This window comes from Carettochelys insculpta, chromosome 8, assembly GCF_033958435.1.
Source record: "Carettochelys insculpta isolate YL-2023 chromosome 8, ASM3395843v1, whole genome shotgun sequence".
Lineage (NCBI taxonomy): Eukaryota > Metazoa > Chordata > Testudines > Carettochelyidae > Carettochelys > Carettochelys insculpta.
The window spans coordinates 64044064-64071895 of NC_134144.1; the positions used below are offsets into that span (position 1 = coordinate 64044064).

Below are 27832 nucleotides of genomic sequence, written 5' to 3' on the forward strand. Positions count from 1 at the left end.
TACAGGTGTGTAAATGCACCCCTTTTGCCATGTCCCCCCACCACACCTAAGACCTAGCAATTAATCTCAGAGGAAGATTAGCAGATTTAAAAAAACAAAACCACTATATATTCAGACTGTGTTAAATGCTGCTGTATGGAAAGTTACTGGCAGCTAGGATTACCAATTCTGGTTGGATATACTTTTGGATTTATCATGGCAAAAGATTACTTTTTAAATTCCTGGAGACTCAGCAACCCTGTGGTGGCACAGAGCATGGTGTCCTGGTTCTTCTTCTCTTAGTTTTTTGTTTGTGTTGTTTTCACTGCAGTTTGGGAAGGTATTTTAAGGGCCTGACTCAGTACCAAACAATTTTGCTCTTGCTCTGATTCAAAGTTATCACAGGCTAACAAGGCCTGTGTGAATTAAGTATTAAATATAATGAAAATACCATGGAGATACAGTGGATTAGGCCCCAGGTACAACCAAGTCACATGTTGCAGACAGACATTCACTACATGAGCTACCACACCAGGAGTGGAAATAGAATCTTCAACTCTTTCCTCAAGGCAACCACCCCTCTATTATTTAAACTAAAGGGAAAACTCCTTTGGATTACCAGTAGAGTATGGTCCTTATGACAAGGCAAACAAATCCCATCTAGCCCCCACCATTGGGACCTGAATTTGACTATGGGAGAGAGAGGGAGAGCTCATATTCCCTAGAAGCCGCAGTTACCTACACTGAATTCTGGATTAGAATCTACCAGAGAGGGTGGGGATATGTTCCTCTAGCTCAGGGGTAGCCAACCCACAGCTCTTTGATCAGTGAAATGTGGCTTCTGCTCAGAGCTGCTTGGACTGACAGCTTACCACCACTCTGTGCATATGTCCCAGCGCCTGGAGGAGGAAGTTCGTGGCATCCGCTCTGTTGAGTCCCAGACATTGGGTCGGGGGCTAGGGAAGAGCTAGGAGTGCCTGGCTCTGGCAGAGTGAAAGGGGAAACTAGGTTAGAGCAGAAAAACTGCGGAGGGGGTTCTGGCTCTGGAGGAGGAGAAAGTATTGAGCCATGTATACAGACATGACATAATCCACAGCTATTTTGGCTCCTAGCCTCTAACTGGTTGCCCACCACTGCTCCAACTCCTCAGGGGTTCTCTTCTGCTTATGGAGGTACTCATATGGAAAGTCTCAGGGAAAGAAGGCATTAGAACCTGAATGAGAAGATCTGAGACCTCAACCCAGATGCAAAATCAGAGGGCTATGCCTGGTGGTAGGGTTTATCTAGTCAAAAACAGGAGGACACAAAATGCTGAGACCCTGATGGAAGGCTGTCACACAGAAGGGTCAAATCACCATGGGATGTGAAGAGCCGTGAGACAGGGAAGCCAGAGAGAAGAGGATTTGCCATGCCCCACCTTGACACTAGGTAGCACTAGGGTGCATGAGTCTTATCACCTTTCTGTCCTCTCTCCGTAACAGAGAAGAGCTTCATCCTCACAAAGTATATTACTATATCAAACAACTATTTTATGGAAATGGTCTAATTCAGCTGAAGTTCTGATGAAACACAGGCAGGATTAGTGCTAAAGCCCACTTAACTGCCTGCCAACCTGTTTGCCTACCCACCACCTCAGGAGCTTGGGATGCAGCCTGCCTGAAGGTAGCAGGCCCAGGGTTTTCCAGGCCAGCTGTGCCACATGTACTGTTTTGGAGCCAAGAGTCCAAAACTGTCTCCAGGAAAGGTTTTGGCTTTTCCTTAGTGGAATGAAAACCAAGTTTTGTAATACAAAAGCTACCTTTCCCTGCTGTAAACTACAAACCGCACCCCTCATTTCAACCCGAGCCACCTGACTAGCTCCCAACTACAAGGCTTGCATATTTTTGAATGCAAGGAGTACATAAAACAAACATTCAAAAGCAACAAAAAAAAAAAGTCTTAGGGCACCTTACAGACTAACAGATGTTTTGGAGCATAAGTTTTCATGGGCAAAGACCCACTTCATCAGATGCGGCTGATGAAGCGGGTCTTTGCACACGAAAGCTTATGCTCCAAAATATCTGTCAGTCTACAAAGGTGTCACAAAACCTTTTTGTTGTTCTCAAAGCTACAGACTAACACGGCTACCTCTCTGATACTTGTCAACATTCAAAAGGTGGTTTTTTGTTGGTCCCCTAAACCAGTGGAGCACAACCTGTGGGTTGTGGCTCTGGAGCTATATGCAGCTTTAAAGAATTAAATTGCCACTCCAAGGGCTGCCACCGCTGACTCCTCTTGGGGCTCTGGAGGCTGCTGCCGTCACTGCTGCTGCTTAAATGGAATTTTTTGTTTAAGCGGTGGCAGCCTCCAGAGCCACTGAGCAGTCAGCTGCAGGAGGGAGCCCTGCAGAAATCAGCTGGTAGGGCAGGGGACCCTGGAGGAGAAAGCTGATCAAGCAGGGAGCCGCAGCAGAGGAAGCCAGCAGGGCAGGGAGCCATCTACCTGCAGGTGGAGGATGCCTGCCAGAGAGCTGCAGACAGGAGGCAGCAGTAGGGGAAGCAGCAGAGGAGAGGCAGCAGCTGTGGAGACAAGCTATGCTCACGGTCTGAGGAAGATGGAGATGGGGGTGGGGGGTAGGGCTTTGGGGCTGAGAGGGCTTATGAGGCTTCAACCTGGGGGTTGAGACAAGTGTGGGTCATGGTTGAAAAAATAGTTGCACACCTCTGCCCTAAACTAACTCTCGTGACATCTGTAAAGAATGTACTATTAAATGTGTAATTAAACCTGAATGATAACTTTATAGCCTGAATTGGTACAGTCTTAAAAAGTAGCTTAAGATTTCCTTTAGGCTACATTTCTCCATATTGATTCTGACTGAAGCCCCTAGTTAAGATGTTTGAGAATGCTTGGGCAGGTGAAATGACAGATGTGACCAGACATGTGTCTATTTCCTGACATGCTGAGAAACAGACTTGAGACTCATCCTTGTTGGTTTGGACTGCAAAGGCTTTCAGCAAGAGATTGTCTCAGAAGATTTATATAGTGCTTGTTATATTGGGATTGTTAGTTTAATGTCTACAGTTCTTAAGGTCCAGTTTGATTCTCCTCTGACCTGGCTGAGAGTCAGGAATAGCTCCACTGAACTCACTCACATTGGAATAAAACATGAAATCAGGTCTACCCCCCCACCCCCCCGTGAGCCTTCTCTGAACTAAAGGCCAGTTTAGTGCTGCTGTTAGATGGCTGTGCAACATTTAGATGCGCATACAACTGGCGCTTGCTATTATTAACAAGCAAATAAGCCTGCTTGACGTAAGAAAGACCACATTTAATCTTGACTTTTGTTGCCCCAGAACTTTAAAAAATTTATCTAGTCCATCAGCACAATAGCATTGGCTATAATTATTTATACCACTAGCCTACCTGGAGAAGTTCTATATAAACCTCACCATCCTACAACTGTTAGAGGCCTTGGCTGAGGATATCCAGTAAATGGAGACTCCTTAAAGAGAGAATTCTCAGACCTCTTAATAGATGCCTTATCTGCCTTCCCCTAACACTAGCCCAAGCTCCATCCAGGTTCTCAGAGTTGGCTGTCTGTATGTTCTACTTAAGTTCAGTATACCCAATAAAAACCAATTAGAAATATGGTGCATATTCCCTGGAAAAGATATCACAATGGCTCTCTCTACCTCCATGCTCGTATTGGGGTCAAGGTCATCACACTCTGATTCCTCGGAGCTGTTCGTCTCCTTGTTTGGCAGCATGAAGAGGAAGAAAGTATAAAAAGTTAGAAGAGATTGGCGAAGCTGTGTGAGTAGCAGAAGACTTGCAAGCAGCACGGGAATGTGCACTGGTAAAGGAAATGCTTTAAAACTCAAAAGCCAACAAAGGCAGCAACATGCTTTTGCAAAAGGAGCGGTAACAATCTTGCCACAGTTGTTCAAGTAATAAAAGATAGCAAAGTAAGCAACAGAAAGAAGAGCTTGTCTGCCAAGCTAGACCAAGTACTTCTTTGGGTCTGGTTCTTTGCTACCTTAGGTCTTCTGTAGCCCTCCCACGTGCAGTGAGTGTAAGATGCAGTCAACTCAGAGTAATAGCATTCCCCCTCATCCCCCATATGCATCTCACACATCTCTCACTTGCATAAATATTTTGCTATAAGAATTTCCTCGTCTTTGTGGGGTGAATGAGCCCCAGGTAGGTGCTGGGGAGGCTCCTTTAGTAGCTTTTATAGGTATTTGTGCTATGAATTGGGAAGTACAGGTTGAACCTCTAATTCGGCACTGTCTGGACCTAACTGGTACCAAAGGAGAGAAGTTGCCAGACCATGGGAGGTCAATATTATCTAGCAGCATTACCAAGTCCTCCACTATTTACTGGGCTCTTCAAAGACATTTGGGGTAAATTAGAGCTCAATAACCTCACATAATACTGAGAGCCAGGACTTGTAGCTGTAAGCAAATTTTTGGGACCACAGGAATCTTGGCCACTCCCTTGCTAAATGGACATCTGGTTAATTAAAATAATGCTGGACCACAGATGTTTTTGGATGAGAGAGTGTGCTGAACTAGAGAGGTTCAACCTTTAAGCATTCAACTATAGTAGAAGTTGAATTTTAAATCATCTTTTCTACAAGGATACATCTTGGTATGGAAAAGCTTCCCCTTTGTCCTCCGCCACATCAGGATCTAGGCTAGTTTCTACACCCCCACTTTTTAATAGGGGAAAAGGGGGGTGGCTGAGGATGCCTCTCCCTCTACACTTAGCTTTGACTTGAACTTTGAAAACCCTGAATAGCGTAAGATAAAAGGTGAAATCCTGGCCCTCTTGACGTAAGCAGCAACACTCTCAATGGACTTCAGTGGTGCCAGATTTCACTCAATAGCTTTCATACAGGCCTGTTGCTTCACCTTGACTAGCAAAGGTAAAACGAGCAAAAGAATTACTTAGGTCCACATTTTGCATTTCATCCATTGTGCATAGATTATTTTTAAAATATGCCACATAAATAAGAAATACTTACTTGCAGTTTGGATGCTGGGGGCAGGGGGGGAAATGCACACACACAAAGGCTGCATTTTATTTTGCATGCAAAATCCTGTTATGGGAACTACCAAAAATGATATAAAGAAAAAAAAAAAAAAAAAAAAAGCATCATCCCCACCTCTCCAGAGGGGGTGAGGAAGATGGGAAGCAGGAGAGTGGCCTACAGCTTTAGATGGCCTTACTCACTTCAGAGACTTTGGTGCCCAGAATATCCTTGGATTTACGTGGCCCATTGGCTTCATTTTTGCCACTGGTCTCCTTTTCCGCCCGCTTTCTCATGCGCAGGGTATGCCATGAACATGACTTCCTGTTGTACCAAAAAATGCACCAATCAAATGGCAGATCATGGCAGGGAAGGAAGGATGTGGAAATGGGACCAGCAGCTACACTTGTGAGTACTGCAATTCCCTAGAAAGTGAAGGTCAGCAGCAATGCATCTATTTCAGGTTCAGCAATAACGTTATTTAAGACAATCTCAACAGTTCTACCAGCAGATGTCGTGCCATGCTTGCTATTTATCTAGTGAACTGGCTTTCTACTAAACAGAAAACTGAGTTGGATCAACTTTAGATTATCCAATCTTCAGGCTTCAAGGACTTCAGCAAAGGTTTGCGACAAATACAAGTGCCAATCCAATTCTAAATTTCATCAATACATCAGTTTCACTGCTTGAAAATATGATCAGAGTGGGTCTCAATCATCTGAGTTGATACAGCAAGCACAAGCGTTCACAAGTTCAAGCTGGATCCCTGAGTGTTGCTAAGAACGTGAAAAGCTTTAACCCCCTCCCCTCCAACACACAAAAACAGTAACTAGATGATTAACTTTCCAAGAGATGTTTTCCAGAACTACAAACTTTGCTATACTTCTTGTGGCCAAGCATTTCCTGTTAAACATAGTTGCACGTGGTCATTCCTATTTTCCAACATTATCCAATCAAAATTTTTTGACCAAACTGAGCATGGAATTAGTGATTTCCATGTCCAGCTTCTATTTACTGTCTCCACGACCTTATCCTTAGTAAAAAGGTCATATCACCCTTACAAAAAAAGTGCTGCAAAGACCAGAGAAAAAACAGATCAGACCAGACAAATTATGACAGACATTAAAATATATACGTTTGTTTAGCAGGATGTTTACCATTTTATATGGGGTTCCCCCCCCCCCCCGTGTTCATCTAAAGTACAAAGTTCTCAAAACCAGCAGTGGAACGAGGTAGGATGCAGAATACAAGCATTGTGTTACATCTGCCCACCTTTACAGCATGCAAACTTGATTTAAGAACATAACAACCATATTGGGTCAGATCATAGGTCTATCAAGCCCAGCATCCTGTCTTCTGACAGTTGCTTGTTTGCAGTCCAGTGTTTGGCTGATATCGCATCTACAGTGCCTTGATATTTTACAGAAGTTGCATGTACTCCAATGATGACCTGTGATGCCAATAAAATTGGACATTACAATCTTATACCCCAGAAACAGTAGACATTGCGTATTCCAATTCTACAGCGTGTATTCATTGTGTTTTGGCTTCAGATTAGTACAGTAAGTCATGGTAAGATTGAAACTTTAGACCTCCAACAGCTATACACAGCAGCACAAGTCTAAGCTGGTTTGTTTGGCTGTGGACATTGCTTCAGTTTTTATTGTCCACACTACAGCAACACAAAGTCATGTGCAGTGTGTGTCTTTGACAACTAGTCATGGGCATTCCCATTCAGTGAAGATCAGCACCAGAAAGCAGCATTATATAAACCTCTCATCTGTAAAGTCTGGCATTTAGCCTGACATTGATATAGGACAGTCAAATTGGATATGCAAAGAAGGTGGGAGCTATCCAAGCACTGCAAAGCTGCCACCAGTTTGTTTTTTTTTTTTTTGGAAGATATGTAGCAAGTCAGTGGTGATCTGATGTGCTTCTTCTCTTATCCTCATCTGGCTGACCCATCACCAGAAAGATCAAGCAGAACAGGATGCGAAGAGTGTACTGTAAATGCTTTGACATGGTGTTTCGATAAGGTGACCATGCATCCCATATTAGGCGGGACAGTCCCATGTTTGGGAGGCCAAATTTAAAAAGGTACTAATTGTCCTGTATTGGGGCAGTCACTCCGGCTGACCTTTTCCACCAGAAGCTGCACAGGTGCAGATGCTGGTGGGACTCATTTCCCTGAGCCTCAGGGAAGCAGGGGGGAGAGTGTGGGTGGCTGCCATGTCACTGCCACTTCCCTGGAGCTCCAGGGGAGGGCTGGTGACTGCCACCTCCTTACCAACCCCCCCCCCCCAAAGCTTGGTGGAGCCAAGAGGAGCTGCCTCAACCCCCGTATCTCCCTGTCCCTTATTTGGGACAGGGAGATGACTAGTCTGTCTATACATATGGTTGCCCTAAGTTATCTCACTGTTGTTTTTAAACCATTATTTGTAGTTGCACGGACAAAGTTGTAGACCATGCATAAGTTAGCCATTGCTCATGTGCATGCTTTAAATAATACATTAGTTCAGTCAAGCAACTATTTTTTTTCCTAAAGCATGTAGAGAATATTAGATTTAAAGCTCAAAGGGGAGAAGTGCAAATGCTTCATTCACTGGGGCTGCAGTTACACTTACCCAAACTGTCAGCAGCAGTTTGCAAATAGGTGGTCTCAAAAATGCAAATGGCTGCTCATTTGTGTATTCTCCTCAGCAGAGGCTGCTGCCAGCAGGAGAAAAGCAGTGTAGAAGTGGTTCTGCCAGTGAAACTCCCCTCCCCCAACTTTGTTGCCAGATTGTTACTAGGAATAAGAAGCTGCCAACAAAGGTGGTGGTGGTGGGGGCACGATGCAGTTCACCAACAGAACCATGTTTACACAGCTCTCCCCCCCCCCCCCCCCCCACTGGCAGCAGCCTCTCCTGGTGACCAAATATGCAAATGATCATTCATTTGCATACTGCTGCCAGTACAGGTCAATGTAACAATAGCCTAGAAGTTTGTTCAGTTCTCTTCGTAGAATCACTGACACATATGACTGTACAGGAAGTTTCAATTTGGCATTAGTTATTGGGCAATCTAATGCTGTTGACAAAATATAATGGCACACACTTTCACTTCAATGTTAGAGAAGAATGCTATCAAGTCTCTCTGGGAAACTCACTAAATAATGCCTTTAGTTTTAGTAAACCATCTTATACCTGTTTTGAGAAGGAGCAATGACTTGTTACACAAGATCAGATGTGCCAACTTTTTGCAGAAATCAATTGTCTGAAATATTGGTAATTAAGACCCCCCCCCCCTTTTCAAATCTACACCTTGAGACACTCATGTGCGACAAGATTTTTTAGTATCCATCATGCTAATACTTTTAGATGTTAAAAAAACAGGTATTACTGAAGAGGGTTGTACCTTCTGTATTTAAATACCAAAAAGACAGTTTCTTGCATTTAGTCATTTCAGGTTGACAAATTTCTAAAAATCAGAAAAGAAAAAGAGTATCCACACATTTGTTAAATAAGCAACAAAAAACATAAAACCAAAACGGGTCAAACTAGTCCTTTTTTACCTCATTAAAACATGCTCATGGTGAAAATTTATTTTACATATTTAAAATAGTACATTTAAAATTAGATACATTACAGGTACAATGATGAACATTGCGACTATCCATTATATTGCACAACCTGACTTCATCAACGTGGGTTTCTTTAAATAGTGCAAAATACTTTATACAGGAATGTATTTAGAAGGGAGTCTTGCCAACAAAAAATATATTTTACAAAAAAGTTACTGTGAACAGAAGAAGTCAAAATAATTAGAAAAGATACAAGCTGTACAAAGCAATTGCCATAGACAACAAAATCTCTCCTCCTTGAGAAGTAGGCCTCAGTCCAACACAAGGCCTGATTTTCTGCTAAATGCTGTTATAACCAATATATATATTAGTAACTTATGTAACATAAATAAGTCCAGTCCAATCAGGTCCATGTTGATGTAAAATGGGTCAAAATAAATTGTCTAGGATTTTAAATTCTTTACAAAGTATAAACCAAAAACCCCCCAAAATAACCAAAACCCAGCTATCCAACATGGTCGCCCCATGCTGTGGATTGAGTATTCATAGTTTGTTCCAATGGCACTGTAGATAAAAAAAATCAGCAGGGATCCCTACCATTTTTTTTTTGTTTGTTTTTCCTCAAAAATCCACATACTGCTCCCAGGGAAGCCAACATGGCACTTACTTGATGCTTCCGTCGTTATTATCTGTAGTAGATTTAGTGAGGGGAGCCAAGATATTGCCTGGAATCCATCCTTCAGCAGCTGGGGAGTGATCAGTCGCAGGCTGGTACACCAGGAACATGTTTTGCTGGTTGACGGCAAGGATCTGAACCACCTCACCCTGATTCACGCAGATCTCATTCTCTTTCAGTGCATAGTAATCTTTGATTACCACCATGGAAGAGGCCCCATTGCACTCTCCCAAGTCACTCTGTGGAGTGGACATCACAAAAATTCACACTAAGCATCTGTTGCTGAGGCACAGGAAAGAGACCAGCCAGAACTTAAGTTTTCTATAAGCTGTACAGTGACTAGTTAGCACTCCAGACACACTCAAGAAGCCCACCCAACATGTGGACCTGCTAGATAGAGGACAGTCACACACCGCCCCCCCGCCCCCCCAAATTAGCCTGGCTCCAGAGGCCCTCTCCCTGCCACAGCCAGAGAAGCCTAGCCCAGGCCCTAGCTGGAATGCGAGCCCCCAGAGCTGCTATGGCAGGAGAAGCATCTCTCTTCTCTCCTCCTTCCCACCCCCCGATCCAGGTGCTGCTGGGGCGGGGGGGGGAATTTTCACTCCCCAAAGCAGTCCTGGAGCACCCTTCCTGATCCCGAACCTCTCAATCTGGCCACACGCCAGAGCCTGCACCCCAGCTAGTGTCCTTGAACCCCCATCCCAGCCCTAAATTGCTCACCCCCAGCCCCACCCCAGAACCCCCCTCCCCCAGCTGGAGCTCTCACTCTCCTGAATCCCAACCCTGTGCCACACTCAGGACCCCCTGGCCTCATCCCTGCCATATGAATTGTATTATGTGCATGCTACAAAGATTGTATGTCACATATCACTTCCATATTGGACGGACATCAAATTCATTCTTCCCAGGGGTAGGAAAAGTCAGGGGGAATGCTGCCCAGGACACAGTTTTCAGATGTGTTATACTAGTGAAGAAAGGATTGTGTTCAGATGTAAATTTAAAATAATTTGGGGATTTTAAAACAAAATACCAGAAGAAAAAAAGTCTCTACTTAAGATTTAAAAGTTGCCTAGTAAACCAAATACCCTACAAATTAAACCCAGAGTCCTGGTTCATATCATAATTCACATTTGGTCCAATAGTAATTTTGCCCCAGAGTGCTAACACAAGACTGCTTTGCATTTTAAATGTAGCAAAACCAATCTATAGTCAGAATGTGGAGGAAAAAAATGCTGTGAAAGCTGATGTACGAATTTCACATTCAGACAAGACCTATAAAGAGGCAAATTCAGTCACCAGGGTTATGAACCCCACATTTTTCATGAGCTTCAAGTGTTTAAGTCGACACACCTTTGAGCTGTAGACACCTAGTTTGTTGTGCACTGGGTCAGCAGGCTGGTTTCTGCTGACCTGATTAGTTCAGTTTCATGGATATCCCATGTTAAAGAAAAACAGGCCTGGCCATAATCATGACCAGATGTACAATACCTTGCTTTGTTCATATTTGTCCCCAGGCTGGTGGTGTTCATACCCCGCGCTGCCATTGGAGGTAGACATCTTCAGGGGTGGCAGAGATGGGTTGCGGCTTGTAGCCTTTGAAGGCTTCTCAGGCCCTACTGGACCAGAAGAATAGGGTCTGCTGTTTGGCTGAGACACTCTAACTTGTGGCCTCATTACTGCTGAGGTACTTTCTTTGCGCTGATACTCTATGGGAGACTGTAGTGCTGTAGGAGAGGAAGAACGTCAGATATACCACTGCTTGCAACAGTAAGCCAACATGCAGTATGCAACTTGTTTTCACAGTAAATCCAAGGGATACTCAACTGCATCACACAGGGAAGAGCACCTTTACATTTAAAAAAATTTTGAGCCCTCCTTGCAGCAATGTACAGGAGTAAACCCAAGACGCCTCTTACTAATGTAATGAAAAGTTGCTTGTTGAACCCTAGCATACTAAACACACCCTAGCCCTTCAATGTAAACAAACAAGTTCATGTTTTATGTCAAACAGCCCACATCAGCATGATTCAACATGTTACTGTTAGTACCAGTGACAAAACCCCTATGTTAAGCAGTGTGTATTCATCTAAGTTCTTGCCATCTAGGCTGCAAAGAGTTACTGAAAATATGGAGGGGTCAGAAAACCTACTCCTGTCAGATTTCACAAGTTTTAGACTAGAAACTTCGCCTACTAAATTATCACCAAACATGTGTTTACTCAGAACTGGTTAGGTCTTTGTATAGAATCGAAGAAGAAGGGACCAGAATAGTCTTTTAGTCTACCCCACTGACAAAATGGAGGATTTATACATGATTGTAACAACATTGGTGCCGGGCAGTGTCAGCAAAAAGACGACCAACTGGGCAATTGGTATGGATGACATCAGAATGTTAACCTCAGCTGTTCATTCATTCCAGCAGATGCCCTGTACATCGGTTATAAGAAAGCCTGTTGGCAGGCCATAAGCCAAGTCAAAGGATTTTGCACAACCAAAGACAGTGAGCCAGGGATCAACAGAAGGCGTTCAGCTGTGGAGAGACTGGTAAAGAAAAATGAAGGGTAGGAAATAGGTGTGTATGTTTGAGCTGGTGGAGAGCGGAGAAGATTTGGATGGGTGGAAGTGGTAGGGGAGAAGGGCTGGATTTGCAGGCTTGAGGAGAGGAGTCAATCATAAATCATGAGTTAGATGTAGTTTGAAGTGGGGAACTAGAGAGAAATGTGAAGTGATTAAAGAGGCTGAGAAATGGCAAAATACCCCAATTTATCATTCTGAAGGGAGAAGGAGAATGAAAAAGAGCACCACTTCTGGATATATTTGTACAAACACTTGAGCTGAGACTATTCTAGCTCTTGTTTCAGAGGCAGCCAGCCTCACAGTATTAGGGATGCACGCTCAAGGCCATTCTGGAAGGAGTGGATTCTAAGAATGGCCTGTGGGTGCTACTATATTTACGATGTAGAGTGCAGTTAACAGTCATCAGTAGACATGACCTTGAAAAAGTGAGGAAGTTGTGCAAGGCTTTCACCACAGGTATCATCTCAGTAGCATGCTGTTGGGGAAGAGGGATTTGGCTCCCTGGGCTATAACCTGTGGGACCAGTCTCTGAATAGACTGAACCAACCACATACTTGGCAGCAATCATGACTCCAATGTAAAGTGAGACCCCCACTTGTTCCTGGGCCAGCCAAGAATTCCACGGAACCATTAACACAGCATGGAGCTGCACAGTCTTCCCCCACCTTACGAGGTTAATTCGTTCCTGAAAAACCCCTCTTAGGGTGAATTCTCCTAAGTTGAAAACGTAATTACCATTAATTCCGATGTGAAAAAATTTTATGCCCCAAAATTTACACCCATTTATGCTAAAGTGACACTAAACTTCATTAAAATGAACACAATTACTTCAACAGTTAAAACCAGTTATAAACACAACCTAACAATGCATTTTCCCTTCATTACTCTCTCTATAACATGGCTGTTTACCTGCTTTTGGGGGGCTGTCCCTGGTGCAGAGACAGGGCTGCGAAGGGGAATGGATATCAGAGTGCTTGGGAGGGGGGCGCAAAGCTGGGTAGCTGCCCACGGCTGCAGAAGCGGGGCCAGTGCAAGGGAGTGGGCAGGGCAGGGCAGGGCATGGGAAGACAGGCCGTCTTGAGTGCAGCCTAGGTTAAGCAGGGCAGGGGCAGTGCCAGTGGCTGGCCGCGTGGAGAGCTAGGCAGGCACAGGGGGCCCCTGACTGGCGAGGGGCGATGCCATGCTCATATGGGGCTCCCCTGCAGAGAGGCCCTGCCAGTGGCAGCTGAGGCGGCAGCGGGAGGCAAGCCAGGTGCTAAACGGGACAGAACGCCGCAAGCAGCGCCCATGGCACAGCTGCGCAGGGCGGGCGACGGTGGCCTCCTAGCTGCCTGGGGAGGTAAGCGGCAGTGGTGGGGCTGGGATGGGCTGTACGCCCAGCATCCACATCTCGCAGAGCAGCATGATCTACTGTCGGGACTCAAACGAATTTACCTCTCCCCACTGTACCGCCGCCCCCCTGCACAGCCTCTTCGTCAAGACAGACGTGGCCAACTCCATCCCCTCGGTGCTCGCCTACCAGAGCTGCCAGCCTCTGCCCAGCCCTGGCCCACGCCACCAGGAGCGCAGGGAGCCCGCGTCCACTGGCTGGGCTGGGCTGGGGTGCTGCTGCTGCAGCACTGAGGCGGAGACCCAGACCAGCCACAACAGTGTCAAGGTAAAGGTGGGTCAAGGTGCCCGGGGCGGCAGCTCTGCAGATGGGTGCTGCCCCTCCTCTCCCAGCTCAGGAGGTGGGCTCCTGCACTGCAGAAAGATGCACCGGGTGGGCAGCAGCTGCACGAAGCTGTTGCCTGGAGCCGCGGCCTCTCCCCCACTGCAGGGCAGCTGCATCCCACTGAGGCACGCAAAGTCCAAATCAGTCCTCGTAAATGCAAAGAAATGCCTCGTTAGCTGAAGTAGGGGTATTAAATGAAACTCCTTGTAAAGTCGAATTCTCGTAACGCAAATGGGCGTATCTCGGGGTATGACTGTATGGCATTTGTGGGACACTTTAAAGATCTGAGGATAATGGTGTCATTATATACCTCTCTCCCATCCCCATGTATGGGCTATCTAGCCTCTCTCCACCACCACCACACAGAAAGATTGCTGCATGGAGTAGGGCTGTACAAGACACCTCAGCCTTTCTTCTGCAAGATAAAGGGAAGATCCATGTAGAGTAGTCCTCTATGAGACTCTGGGATGTGGCCTAGCCCTGTGTCAAATGCTACTTAAAAATGGGCTGCCTGGATTAAGTTTTCTGCTCAAAGTATTTCCTTATGAACCTGATGGTGGTGTTTTTCCATCAGAAAGTAACATCTGAATGTTGTAGATTCCTGTTAATGCAGGAGACATGGTGCAAAGATAGACTACATACCATTTAGGAAGTCCCTCTGTGTATCCAGGACCTGACTGATGTCCTGTACCCAAGCCTGCTGAATTTCAGGATTGGCAGCCTGCAAAATGACTCGTTCTGAAGTTTCCCGGCTCATCAGAGCAAATTTACAGGGATCATCATCCACAATTTCTTCAAGGATTAGGTAGCTCATCTGCAATAAAGTCCATTGAAACGTTACATTGGAGAAGGCTCAGCAGCATTCAAATATAAAAAATTACCACCCTTCTTCCAGAACGTAGACTAGAATTTGATTACAATCAATCAGGAGAACAAAATGCCATTGTGCCTGAAGTTCCTAACAGTGTCTAATGAAGGTCTAGCCATTCTACAGGCAAAATAAATCTCATTCCTTAATAGTTATCCCAGACCTCTCAACATCCTAGATCTGCATTTTCTGTTGGTTTTTTTTTTTGTTTTTTTTTTAAATCCAGCAGTATTTTCCCTCTAAGTCACTTTCTATGCAACGACTATTAGGGGTAATGTCAAACTTAAAAGTACCCAAGCAACTCCAGCTATGTGACTAGCATAGCTGGAGTCCATGTTGTTAGACTGAGTTACTGCAGGGAATCCGAGACTCTGCTTATGCTTTTGTTTGGGTGGGGTAACAAGTGATAGAAGTGCAATCAGCAGTTGCTTTAGTGCATTTTTACTAGACCTGCTAAAAAAAAAAATCAAACGGGGGTGGGGGGGAAAAATGATTTCTGCAGCACCTTCTCTTAAATGTAGAGAAGGCCTTAGGCCTTCTATGATCATGCAAACATTTGGGCTGTGGCCACACTAGCCCCTCCTTTCAGAGGAGGCATGGTAATGACAGATTTTAGCAGATGCTAATAGGCACCACCATGAATATGCAGCAGCTCATTAGCATAATGGCTGCCACGCACACTTCAAAAATGCTGCTTTCAAAACAAGCCACCTGTGTAGCTGGGGGCCTTTTCAAAAGACCTCCTGATTTCAAAAGGCCATTCTTCCCGAAGCCAAATGGGAAGAAGGGGCTTTTGAAATCAGGGGTTCATTTCAAAAGCCCTCAGCTACATGGGTAGCCTGCATTTGGAGAGTGGCATTTTTGAGGTGCGCTTGTCCTCCATTATGCTCATGAGTTGCATATTCATGGCAGCTCCTCATTAGCATCTGGCAAAATCCCTCATTACCATGTTCCCTCTGAAAGTAGAGGGCAAGCTCAAGTGATGACTGCTCTACACTGGGAACTTCCATTCACTAGCTCCATGTCAGAGGAATAGATTTCTCACACCTCAGAGATGCAGCTATGCCAGTCTAATCCCCAGCACAGACACCATTTGGTGGATAGAAGCAATCTATTGACCCAGCTACTGCAGCTTGGGGAGAAGGGGGTGGATGTAGACCAATGATGTCCAGTAAATTCACCTCTCACCACATGTGGTGAATAGGACACTATGTTGTGGCAAATATGGGGATGGCCAACCCGCAGCTCTTGGAGCCTTTAAACGTGGCTCCTCTTAAGGACCACATGTGTGGAGTGCGGTCTGCCCACTCTTCACACATGCCCCACAACTTGAATTCAAGTGGGGTCTAGGGGTGCCTGCCTCTGGAGTTAGGGCAAGGGCATTTATTTAGACAATTCAATATTTAATATAATGTGGCAAATATGGAAAGAGGACAAAAACAGAAGTGTGGCAATCTATGAATTCCTATTAGACACTGCTGATGTAGACTCTATGTAGATGGGAGAACCCCAGGCAGTCTCTATGGTGTTGCCAGCTGGAGAATTTAAGCACAGACAATCCACAAGTAACAGAGGTAGCTGGGTTAGTCTGCATTCTATCGCATAAGAACAGTCACGTAGCACTTTAAAGACTAACAAAATAATTAGGTGATGAGCTTTTGTGGGACAGACCCACTTCAGATCATAGCTTTATCAGAACAGACTCAATATATAAAGCACCGAGGTTAAAAACTGTTAGCAAAGTTGGCAGATCAGAACAGCAGAGGGATGGCGGCGGGAGGTGGGTGAGGAAGTTAAGAGTTAGATAAAACAAAGTATGTAAAAGAGCCCTAACTCTGAACTCCCCCACCCCACATCCCTTCCCCTCTGCTCTTCTGATTTGCCAACCTTGATAACAAATTTTTCTTTCTGTGCTTTATATATTGAGTCTGTTCTGATATGGCTATGGTCTGAAGAAGTGGGTCTGTCTCACGAAAGCTCATCACCTAATAAATTATTTTGTTGCTCTTTAAAGTGCTACATGACTGCTTTTTTGTTTTGATAGAATCCACAAGTGGTGATCAAACCACGAAAATCATCAAGTGATTGAATTAGCAGACTACTACAACTCACCAGCATAAAAATAATAAATAGCTATATCCTGTCTTAAGCATGAGGAGCACTCAAGTTTCAGTTTACTACCTGAGGAGCTGGCTAGTTCAAGCTTGAAGCACCACCTAAGTCAAAGCAAAAAAAAAAATTGCAAGTCACATCGCACTTTAAAGACTAACAGGAATAATTAGTTAGCCTTTAAAGTGCTGCGAGACTGCTTTTTTTGTTTTGACAGAATACAGACTAACACGGCTACCTTTCTGTCACAAACCAAATTAGAGACCAGTGTATACACAGAGTTGAGTTAGGGGCAAAAACTGGAGTTACAGCTGAAGATAATGTAGCAAAGGCATGCCCTGAAGTGCATATTAACTTGAAGCTATCATGTTGAATAGTAACAGAGGTAGCCATGTTAGTCTGTATTTTAACAAAAACCAGCAGTCACGTAACACTTTAAAGATTAACAAAATAATTTATTGGGTGATGAACTTTCACGGGACAGACCCACTTCTTCAGATCAAGAAGTGGGTCAGTCCCACAAAAGCTCATTTAATACATTGTTTTAGTGTTTAAATTGCTACATGACTCATGGTTTGTTTTGTTTCACACTATCAGCTAGTCCTAGCCAACATTTGCTTGTTTTGGCATTGGTGGATAGAGATACCACTGATTTCTTTTTTTTTTTGGTGGCAAGAACCTGTTTTTTGTACACTTTCTAGTACAATCACCTATGGAGAAGTCAACTTCTCCCATCTAGATTTAAAAACAAAAACATGTTAGGATTCATTCTTGTCATGATGTCTTTCTCCAGAATGGAAGGGGGAAGTTATTTTAAGATTAAAGGACCTTACAGACATCAGGATTTACAATTTCTCTGGATGTTATTAGTTTGTGTTGGCAAATCAAATATTTCCATCTTGAATATTCTCTTGCAACACAAAAATAGGCAAGCAACACAAAAGTAGTCTAACAATAGCAAAGAGTGAAGATTACATGTTCCCTATTTAGGGCACATTCTTATTCCAGCAACTCATGCCTCAGCTCTGAACAGGGATCATTTTGGTACTATTTCCCCTCCTCCACTGCTAGTTAAGAGAAAATTGGCAAGCCCTTTCTTCTGCTATCATTAGATGATCTTTAGTCCATACTCATGCAGCGCTACAGGCAAGATGTTAGCTATTCAGACCGTCCCTTTGCTGCATACCTTGTGGAGTCACCTACTGACCTGTGTGGGGGCAGATTTACCGGCATTGTTGGCTTTATCTATTTTTGATTCACACATTACTGAAAATTAATGGGAACACTCTGCAGCCTTAAACATACCAGTCACTCCAGAGCACAGGAAAGTCATGGTTAAGTAGCAAACTCTAACCAAATATGACTTTTCTATTTCTTACCTTTATGCTTCTCTTAAACATGTAGCCTGGTGTCAAAGAGCCTTTCCTAAGAAGTTCACTAAAGATGACTATTTGCTCAAAAAGGAAAACCCTGCGCTCCTTTGGCCGAGACAGCCCTCCAGAGTCTTGCTCAGTTACGTAGAACGTATCCTGCTGCAACAGCTTGCCCTGAGCAGTCAGCTTGCCCTGAGAAATAAAAAAGTTGCTAACTTAAACACACACCTGGGTAACAAAAAACCCCCAAAACAAAAACAAAAGCCACACATAGTCCAAGGGTTGATCTGCTAGAATGCACACACACACACTGGAGTCTCCAAGGAGAAGTGAATTCTCAGAAAGGCAGAATCCCCCCAGCTTGACAGTATTTGCCTTCCTTGACAAGAGTTCAGAGTACTAACACAGCTGCTCTTTATTCTCATCACCACTAACTGCAATTCCCAAGAGAAAATGCCAAGTCTCCAATAGAATGTTTTTATACCTGGTTTCCAACAACATTCCCATTATAATCTGAGCTATGGTTTAAGGCATGCCAAACAATCTCTGAGATGAGGCATTTTACCAGGCTAGACAATTCCTGCACTGGATAAGTCAGCTTGGCAGATCATTTCAGAACTACCTCTGAAGCCTCAAAACTTTGAGCACAGGTGCTCGCTCATGTTGAGCTACTTCACTCAAGCTTTTGGGATACCATGCTAAGCAGCAAAGGAGTCTGGACGGGAGGCTGTTCATTCTGGCAGGAAGAGAGAATAAGTAGTCTGCAATTCAAGCTTTGGGAAGCAATAACAGGCCTCAGATTTTACACCTGTACAGGACTGTTCCATTTTTTAGAGCTACAGGTGTACGTCCATTCTCCCCACCCCTCTTCCCAAAGTCTCAGAGGAATGTAGTTCAGAGTTAAAAGCAGGACACTAGCTACAGAGGCTTGAAGGACAAATCTGTGGAGATAATTATTGGAAAAAACAACAGCCTCTCATAGTCCTTTGAGCACTGCTCTTTTAGCCTCTACACACAACAGATGCATACCTCAAAGCCTTGAAGGCGGCCCAGGTTCATCATATCATTGCAACGTTTTGGTACAAGGCACATTAATTCAACCGCTTTCTGTTAAATTAAAAAAAAAAAAAAAGACAACAGTACATGAATTATGGGAAACCAGAGTTCTCCTTAAGATTAAGGAGTATAGCCCACTAAACAGTCAAATGATAAATTACTGAGGCACACATTTTTAGAAGTTAAAGGCATGATTCTTGTATCTAGGTGTTTCACAAGTGTCAGTGGGAGATCTGTCATGCACAGACCAGCTGCCCCCACTCCCCAGCTACCTGTAGCTTCAATATTTTTTATTCTAGTTTAAGAAACCCCACGGAATAAAGGGATGGCTTTTGCTCATCTCAATAGTCTATTGAGAAGTTACTTTCTCTACAAAATCCCACTAGTCAGCAATAAACCAGATAAAGCAGTAGAATCTAAGACATAAAAGTATACCTCTATATCAGAGCACTCCAGCCCAGCTTTCTCACTGTATCTCAGGAAGTCCTAAAGAAAGCAAGACAGTCCTAATGAAGATGTTTTAGGAAACATCTATTTCCCAATTTAAAAAGAAAATCACCGGTGAGTGATAAGATGCAACTTCACAGAAAATGAAATCTGTACTTAACATTGAGAATCTGAGAGCTTAATATAAATTAGCCTTCAAAAGCTTGCTTGTGAGGTAAGGAAAACGTTCTACTCATTTTATAGGGGGAGAAAACAAGCACAACTGCTTTAATGAGTTGCTGAAAGTAAAAGACTGGACTGAACTAAAATTAGTTTGGGAATGCTGACTCAGTTCCCTCTTAAGCCACAAGACCACATGCTTGAAGATAGTTTTCTGTGAGATTTCAAAAGGGAGGGAAAAACCCAAATGCAATTTCCTCTTGGTAACTGTACAAAAAGCACAGGCTGATGGCAGTCAGTTTGATGTACTAAGTAGTTTTTTTTTTTTTTTTTTTTTTTAAAAAACACAATCAGTATCTTTGTAGATTATGGGTCAAATTTCAGAAGTCATTCAAGTTGGCAACTAAAATTAGGCATCTGAGGTTAGATGTTCAGAGATGAGCAGCTTGAGTTGGGGAAGAACTATGGTACCTCAGAATCCTTGAAAAATCACGTAGTGTCTAGTTGGACTCCCAAAGCAGACACTAAAAATTTGGATGGGTTTCTCATTCTGGAGCAAACAATACTGACATACAGAAGCTCCATACACAACTGTTAAAAGCACTGGTCTTCATTCATTATCCATCTGTGCTAGTGATATTTCTAGACTGGTTTATTCCAGTTAGAACTGACCAGAAAATGGGAAAGATTTTGGTGGGTATCATCTTGCAAAGAACATTCCTGTTCATCTGAAATCCTCCTGTTTGAGCCCCACAGGAATATTTGAAAAAATTAAGGAAGTGAGCGGAGGGGTAGCAGGGAAAACTATTTTCTTCAGTGGAAGTTTTCTACCTTTTGCTAATTTAATTTTCCAGGGCTGGAAGAAAGTGGGCATCTTCCAGTTTTTGTTTTTTTAAACTTCATTAAAATAAGCTCTTTAAAAACCCTCATTTTCTATCATTATTTCCTCAAAAATGAGAAGCTCCGAAGTTTGTCAGCTCCAATTTTTGTATGGCGCATGCAGCACATTGCTAAACATCAATAGTTTAGAAAGAGTCAAAGCAACAAAAGCACGTGAAAGACAACCGGCATAACATATTTAGTCATCAGCAACCAAACTGTTCTCAGACACAAGCTAGGGGAGGCCCTACTGGCTAGATGTTTATCTACAGGAGAAATATTGTAGGGGATATGATATAAACAGAGCTTCTCTCTTCCATTCACTTTTCTCTTAATGAGTTAAAAGATTTGTTACAAATTTTAAATTATCTTATGGGGTATATTGTATCAATTTTACAGACAAACACCATCAATTCTAAACCTAATGCAAGATGTCTGATCCATAGCTTAACCTGATTTGCCTCTTTCCACTCACCTTGAGCAGAAGCTGGTACTTGGTTATTCTTTGAATAGGTTTGATTAAAAAGTCACTGAGGGTTAACCGCTGGTTTATTTCTTGTTGTACCTCCTGAAAATAATCACCACCACAAATATTACAAAATCATTATGAAACCACATGAGGACATGAATAGCTATTCTATTAGTGAATACAGTAAACGTGACAAGCCAAGTGACACAAATCAATTGAAGACTGTCATTTTTAAAGTCTTAACTGTCCCTTTTTGGCATTTGGCAAAAACACTTTGAAGGAAATCTAAACACCTGGGATTCTTTTTCAGTCTGAGCAGGAATTACAAACCTAGAGAGACTGCTCTTCCCATCACAGATGGGTGGTGGCCATAAAGAAGTCCTGAACAGCATGAAAGGTTGCAGTGATGCTCCCTTTAATGAAAGGGAAGGCCTTCCCCTCATTACTCAACTTTTCTGCATAGACCCAAACACTTCTTGGATTGAATCCAAAAAGTCTTAAGGAAATTTAGTATTCTGCTGGGTAATGTAGAATTCTTAACTTCTACCCACCACAATGGCAGTCAGCCAATTAGATAAAAACCTACATAAATATGCACATCCACCAGCTAACACCCCCCAGCCCCCAACTACTCTCTGTAAAGATCAGAAGTGGCAAAGGCCATGTCTCCCCATCCTCTTGGTCTGAAGTAAAGTTTTTGCATTGGAAACACAATAGCCTACCTCGGTGTGAGCAAACTTTTTACTTTGGGCCCCTCTTTTCATCCTTGCAATTAGCAAGGCCTCCTCAACTAGACTAACATAATCCAAACTAACAAATTTCAATTATGTTCATGTAAAAAAGACCTTTTGGCATGTGTAAGAAAGTACGTAGAATATAAGAACTTTAGTAAGCGGTATATACATGTGAACACATTAAAAAACTAACATTTCAACATTTTTAATTAGATGGATGCCTAACACCGCCTCCCTCCCCCTTACGAAATTTCACACCTCTCCAAGGGGACCCACCGACCCCACTGTGTGCCCCTAGGCTAGCCATTAGCTGCAAACTGGAATTTGTGATTAATGCATCAGGATTTGCTGGAAAAAAAAAGATACTGTAAGCAGAATATACTTATGCACGAACAAATCCCATCACAAAATGCTTTATTTTAGCCAAAAGGAGCCAAACCCAATTGGTTTTGGGGTAATTCTCCTTTAACTTTATGTCACCAGTGCAGGCAGCAGTAGTATTCAGTGCACACGGGCTACCTTACCTCAAAATAGGCATCATATTCAGCTACTACGTATTCCGATCGTGGTTTGTTTTGGCAGTACACCACATACATGTGTAATCTTCTCTCCTGGGAAGAAAAGATGCACAGGAGTCTAGTAAGGTATTAACTATTATACTTTATTTAAAAACAACAGATTGGCAGGAAAATGCTAGAACTGTTCTGTTTCATGTTGCTCATGCACACAAAAGGTGCAAAGCAATAGAATCAGATTGGTTCTGGGTGACCTGAATCTGCCTCAATTGCTTTTCATCAAGGAGAATGTTGCTTCCCCATTATGAAATATTTAACACAATGCAGCCCTGATCCTCCCAACATTCAGGCCTTTGAATAGCTTTGCTTTGGCAAGTAGTCCAATTGAGAAAACTGTACTAGTCAGGTGCTCATGTATTTGCAACATGGAAACTTTACAAGTAGTCAGATTTTTCACTGCATTGAATTCACCATAGCAGATTTATGCTAGCCAAAAGGTATGGTCCAGTATCTATGCTCCTTTTAAAATTAACTGAACACCAACAAGTTGTTCTGCAGTCTCTAAGTTAAAAGCATAGAAATTTTCTAATATTTAAAAACATTAGTGCTATAAAAACTACTCTTAAATACACCTTCAGAGAACACAGACACCTGGCATGCAGTCTTGTATTATGCAAAGGATTCCCAGCCCCCAAAAAGAAAATAGCCAACTCAACAGCCAAATGAGAATTACTAGGAAATGCATTTTTGCTTTGTCAACTTCAGTAAAACAAACATCAAGATGTGCAAGCACACCATTTTATGCTTTTAAGAAGCTAAACGCTTCTCACCAGGGAATAAGTAAATTTCTTATGTATATGTTCGGCTTGTTGTTTCCAAGATACCAGAGACTGAGAAGGAAGGTGATGCGTATCTTTTATTAGTTCATTTGCAATGGTAGAAGGAACACAGTCTTCCAAACTCTACAGAAGTGTTCCCTCAGGTCTGGAGGAAGTAGCCAGAGTATCTGGAGTTACACATATGACTAGTCTGTGTGAGCATGCTACTTGGACAGGACCAAGCAAATGCAGGAATATGTTCACACAATGTCCGTTGGTTTTATTATTAGGGAAACCCAGTCATTCAGTAGCTAAGTATAAACATTTTTAATCCTGATATAAATTTCCTATGTTCACATGGTTTTTAACAAGGCCAAACTGAAATTCTGAGAGAAAGTTACAATGAGACCAGAGCGCACACACTCACATGTTTGATAAAAAGCTGTGCTAAACGGTCATGCTCCTGGAGACATTTTTCTAGTTCAGCCAGGAAAAAACTGGAAATAAAGAGAAGATCAGCAATTCAGAATTGTTTCTTCCTCTTAAACACCCACATTACCCCACTCCTCTTTCCCACATACCTTCATCTTCTCATTATCTAATCTCAGCTAGAGAATTTCACAACGACTGCACAAGAGTGGAAAACTTGGCCTTCCTTTAGGTGCACACTGCACCGATCAGAGCACTGTTCGGATTGGAAGGGGTTCAGGGAGAAAGTCAGTTCTCAAATTTAAAAAAAAAAATTAACCAAATGACTGGGGTGAAAACCCAACATTTTACGCGCCCCCCCCCCAAAAAAAAAGTAGCTTTTGAAAATAAATAGCAAAAAAAAAAAAAAAAGTGTTCAGTTGAACAAAACCCATGCAGAATTTTGCCTAAATATGTTGATTACAAACTTTTGACCAGCTCTAGTTTATCTTTGCATAACAATATGATGAACAAAATATTTACATTGATCAACACTGTTAGAGACCTCCAGCTTGAATCCCTTCTATGAAGGGATTTTATTTAGATGCAGAAAAATGAGCTTTGTTGAAGGCGCTTTGTTTCTAGATGCCGTTTTTAACAGCGCCAAAGGAGAGAGCTTCTGAAAAAGCAGAGGGTACTGAAAAAAACAGGTTCTCTTTTAGACTGAGCAATTCCCAGCTTAAGTCTCTTCATGGATCTTCACCGCAGATGCCTGGCATGGGGCGAAACATTGCCTCGAGTAAACAAGTCCTGGCAAGGTCCAGTTTCAACAGAGACTTGTTTCATATACAGCTTTTTGAAGGGAGATGCTTTAAGTCTTGGGGTCATGAATTTCATCATTAACTCTTCCTTGCTCTGACCCTCACTAAAGATGAACCAACTACTGGGAAGTGGGTCTTGTCCATGAAAGCCTATTACCTAATAAATATGTTAGGCTAAGATGTAAAGGACTGCTTGTTATTTCTACATTTGCTCAATACTCATAGAACAGAACTGGAAGGAAACTTGAGACGTCGAATCCAATCCTCAGTGCTCATGGCAGGACCAAGAGCCATCTAGACCATCCCTGACTGCTGTTTACCTAAGGAAGTTGTGGAATCTCCATTATTGGAGATTTAAGAGCAGGTTAGACAATTTATTCCAGTGCTTAACCACCTGGACATGATTTTTCCCCCCTAATGTCCAGCCTAAACTGCCTTTGCTGCTTCAACTTCAGCCCCTTGTTTCCTATCATATCACAGGAGATTGTCAATATTATCGTGGAATCTAAGGATCTTAGACCAGGACCTCGTTCTTCTAGGTCTTCATGCTCCTATTTTTAAACTGTTTAACCACTTAACTAACTAAAAAGGTTGAGATTTTTTTTTCTCCTTCCATTTAAACATTCACAACAGGAGAACTGGCAAGGAGCAAAGATACTGCACGTTCTCAGCTAGACAGATGTCTGGAGCCATTTATATTTTGCTTTTACTTGAGTTTACACATACTTTCTCCAACTCTACAGTAAGATTACTGCTGTTAAAAGATGTAGCTAGCATTAAACTTCCTCTTGATACCAGTCTAACAGGTCAGCTATATGCATTTCAAGAATTCCATTGCAACAAAATCAACAGAACTAATAAACTAGAAATAATTGACATCCAAAGTCCATTTGATTATATATGGGACTTTCATTAATCAAATACAGATGATCTCCAGGAAATCTGACCTTATTTAAAAATCCTGGTTAACACTTTGGAATAATGACTTCAGACATTTATTTCTCATCATCAGGAACCTTTCAACAAGTAAGACAAGCTCTGCAGTAGTGAGCTGTAGCAGCTGAATGTTTATGAGTGCCAGAATTGAAATGCACTGCAGAGTCAATGACTGCTATTGTTCTCAAAGGTTTCAAGAAGCAAACAATGGCTGTCACGTTCAAGGTAAAACCAAGACGTTGTTCACTGACACATTTTAAATAATCAATTTCTACCACAATGGTTTTCAAACTTTTTGGCCCATGTCCCACCATGCTCAATGAAAAGCCTTCCGCGGACCCCCAACCAGTCACCCATAATGACAAAATCCATTTCACTTATCTCTAAACACTAAATAATTGACATAGGCTACTGGAACAAAAACAAATTCACAGCTGTAATATATTGCTAGTTATGCCCCCAGTAGTACAATAGGCATCCTTCAGTCTACGTGGACTATGGATCAAAATGCTGTTAAGCGATGCTGGAGTACCTCTCCAGGCGTGAGCCGGGGCAATTTTTTTTTTTTTGGGACCCTGGGCTGCCCAGATGCCAGCGTCCCCCTCTCAGCTTTACTGATATAGTCTGAAGGAGAGGATAACTTCTACGTCTGGTACCAGCTCAGCTGCAGGAGTTTCCGGGTCAATGCCAGAAGTTGACACAGAACCGCCCCAGGACTCCCCTCTGGATTTTCTGTCAGGGTTTACTCCCTTAGCCTTGCTCCTTCCCAGAATAACCCACAAGGCAGTGGGGCATGCCCCCATCTTATTACCTATATTGCGTTTACCAAAGTAAAATATTAATTTAGGTTAAAAAGGTTTCAACATTATGGTGGGGAACTTTTGGGTCAGACCCTCAAAAATTCATCCGGGCCACACAAAAAGGTGAGGGGAATGCCCTCCCCGCCCCCGAGACGTTGCCCAACTGAGACACCTCAATCCCCTTGTGCTCCAGTTCTACAGCTGCATGTGGGGAGTGAAACAGAGCTCTAAGCACACAGTCCACCTGGAAGGTGTTTGTGGATCACACAGATTCCACCGTTTTAGGACTTGAAATGAGCAGACTACTGGAGGGCTAGTGTCCAGAAATACACCACCCTAAGGGATTCCACAGCTATCTTATGTTTGATTTTCTACATCCAACTACAAATCATGGACTGATGCAGCTTTCCATATACTGTTTCCTTTTCCCATGTATTTGCTCCATTTCCTCCATGCCCATATCCATGCTAGCCCTTTGCCACCATTCCAGTTCTATTGGGAAACAATGCATAGGTGGTTTTCAGAGTTACTGAGCACCCACCAATCCCAATATCAAAAGCTTGAGGTAAGTTAAGGTCCATCAGAGTGAGTGGAAGTTACTTTGAATTCATTTTATAGACCTACTATCTCAATAATAAAGTGCCGATTTATGGAAATTTTCAATCACACACACACCTCTCTCCTAGAATTGGAAGGGACCTCTGGAGGTCATCTAGTCCCGTCCCCTGCCCTCTCAGCAAAGCCAAGCACCATCCCCGATATCTATTTGCACCAATCCCTAAGTGGTCGTCTCAAGGATTGACCTTACAACCCTGGGTTTAGCAGGCCAGTGCTCAAGGCACTGAGCTATCCCTCCCCTCACAAAGACCATGTTTCAGACTGAACTTAAACCCTTGTACTCAGAGTGGGGCACAGGTCATCTACAAGCCTCCTGCATTTCACTCTGTCTTGAGACAAAACTTTTAGCTGACTCCAGGAGTATCCCAGTTGCTGTCCTTTAATCTCAGGATATCTTCCTCTTTTGCATTTTCCTTGTGGCTCCATTTGAGAGAGTGATGGACTATGCTGGATGTTGTTTTGAGTGTGGAGCCTAGCCATCCCCACTTTCTTCTTGATTTGAATGTCAAGTGGTTCTTGTCCTGCTCTGGTTCTAAAGCTGCTCATTTATGACAAAGTCTTGCCACTTGATGAGAAGGATGTGCCCTACGCATCTGTTTGAGTGTCTGTAGCTTGTGATCTGAAGACTTTAGTATGACAGGTATCACAACCATACAAGTGCACACACTTCACATTTGTGTTCAAGACCCACAGTTTTGTCATTGCAAAATTATGTGAGGTCCTGAACAAAAATATCTATTTTCTGAAGTGCTAGTGCCCACTGAAGCCCAAATGAGTAAAGATGACTCAGCAGCACCTGTAAAAAGTTATATTATTTTAACTCTTCCCTAGGGGGTCAAAGTTTGCAAGACCTTGTGCAAGGTCCATTTGAAGTAAATTTGGTGGTAGAGACAGGGTCAGAACCCAGGCAACTAACTCCTTGAAAGTACAGTTGTCAAAGATCCTTTTAAAAAAATCCAACTTACTCCTTGTGCCAGTCATAAATCTGGTGGATATTACCAAATACAATCTTGTCTTTTCCTTTCATATCTTCAGGGACTCCCTTTTCTTCTATACTCTTCATGAAGCCCTAAGACGTAGAAGATCAGTGATTAATCAGTGGCCTAGATGAAGAATAATTAATGTTCATTTTTCAGCAAAAGCACAAAATCCATGCCATCATAATAGCTAGGATCTTTTTCCTTTAGAAAGCCAAAGTATTTAAAATGCATGTTATGCAGTTTAAAATTAGATAGCCATCTTACATTTTGAATTCTAAACTTGAGAGAAAAAAAGGTACAAAAAAGGATCTATTCTGTAACTTT

At 42.9% G+C, this 27832-nt stretch overlaps 1 protein-coding gene across 21 annotated transcripts in view; it reads right to left on the reverse strand.

Moving 5' to 3' along the window:
• Positions 1 to 27832, reverse strand: part of KALRN (kalirin RhoGEF kinase) — a 489190-nt gene that overhangs the window by 42801 nt on the left and 418557 nt on the right. For 8 of the 21 annotated variants that reach the window (XR_012646383.1, XM_075000963.1, XM_075000961.1 and 5 more), the window contains 11 exons: positions 27494 to 27597; positions 23373 to 23442; positions 22137 to 22223; positions 20885 to 20977; positions 19360 to 19410; positions 18898 to 18975; positions 17875 to 18060; positions 14161 to 14332; positions 10717 to 10952; positions 9220 to 9467; positions 5194 to 5314 (listed from right to left, as the gene is read on the reverse strand). Coding sequence is in view for 16 of the 21 variants with exons in the window: in XM_075000963.1 (XP_074857064.1) it covers positions 5194 to 5314; positions 9220 to 9467; positions 10717 to 10952; positions 14161 to 14332; positions 17875 to 18060; positions 18898 to 18975; positions 19360 to 19410; positions 20885 to 20977; positions 22137 to 22223; positions 23373 to 23442; positions 27494 to 27597 (1446 nt within the window). In the remaining 5 variants the exon portion in view is untranslated. The other 13 variants (XR_012646382.1, XR_012646380.1, XM_075000976.1 and 10 more) reach the window with 7 other exon arrangements.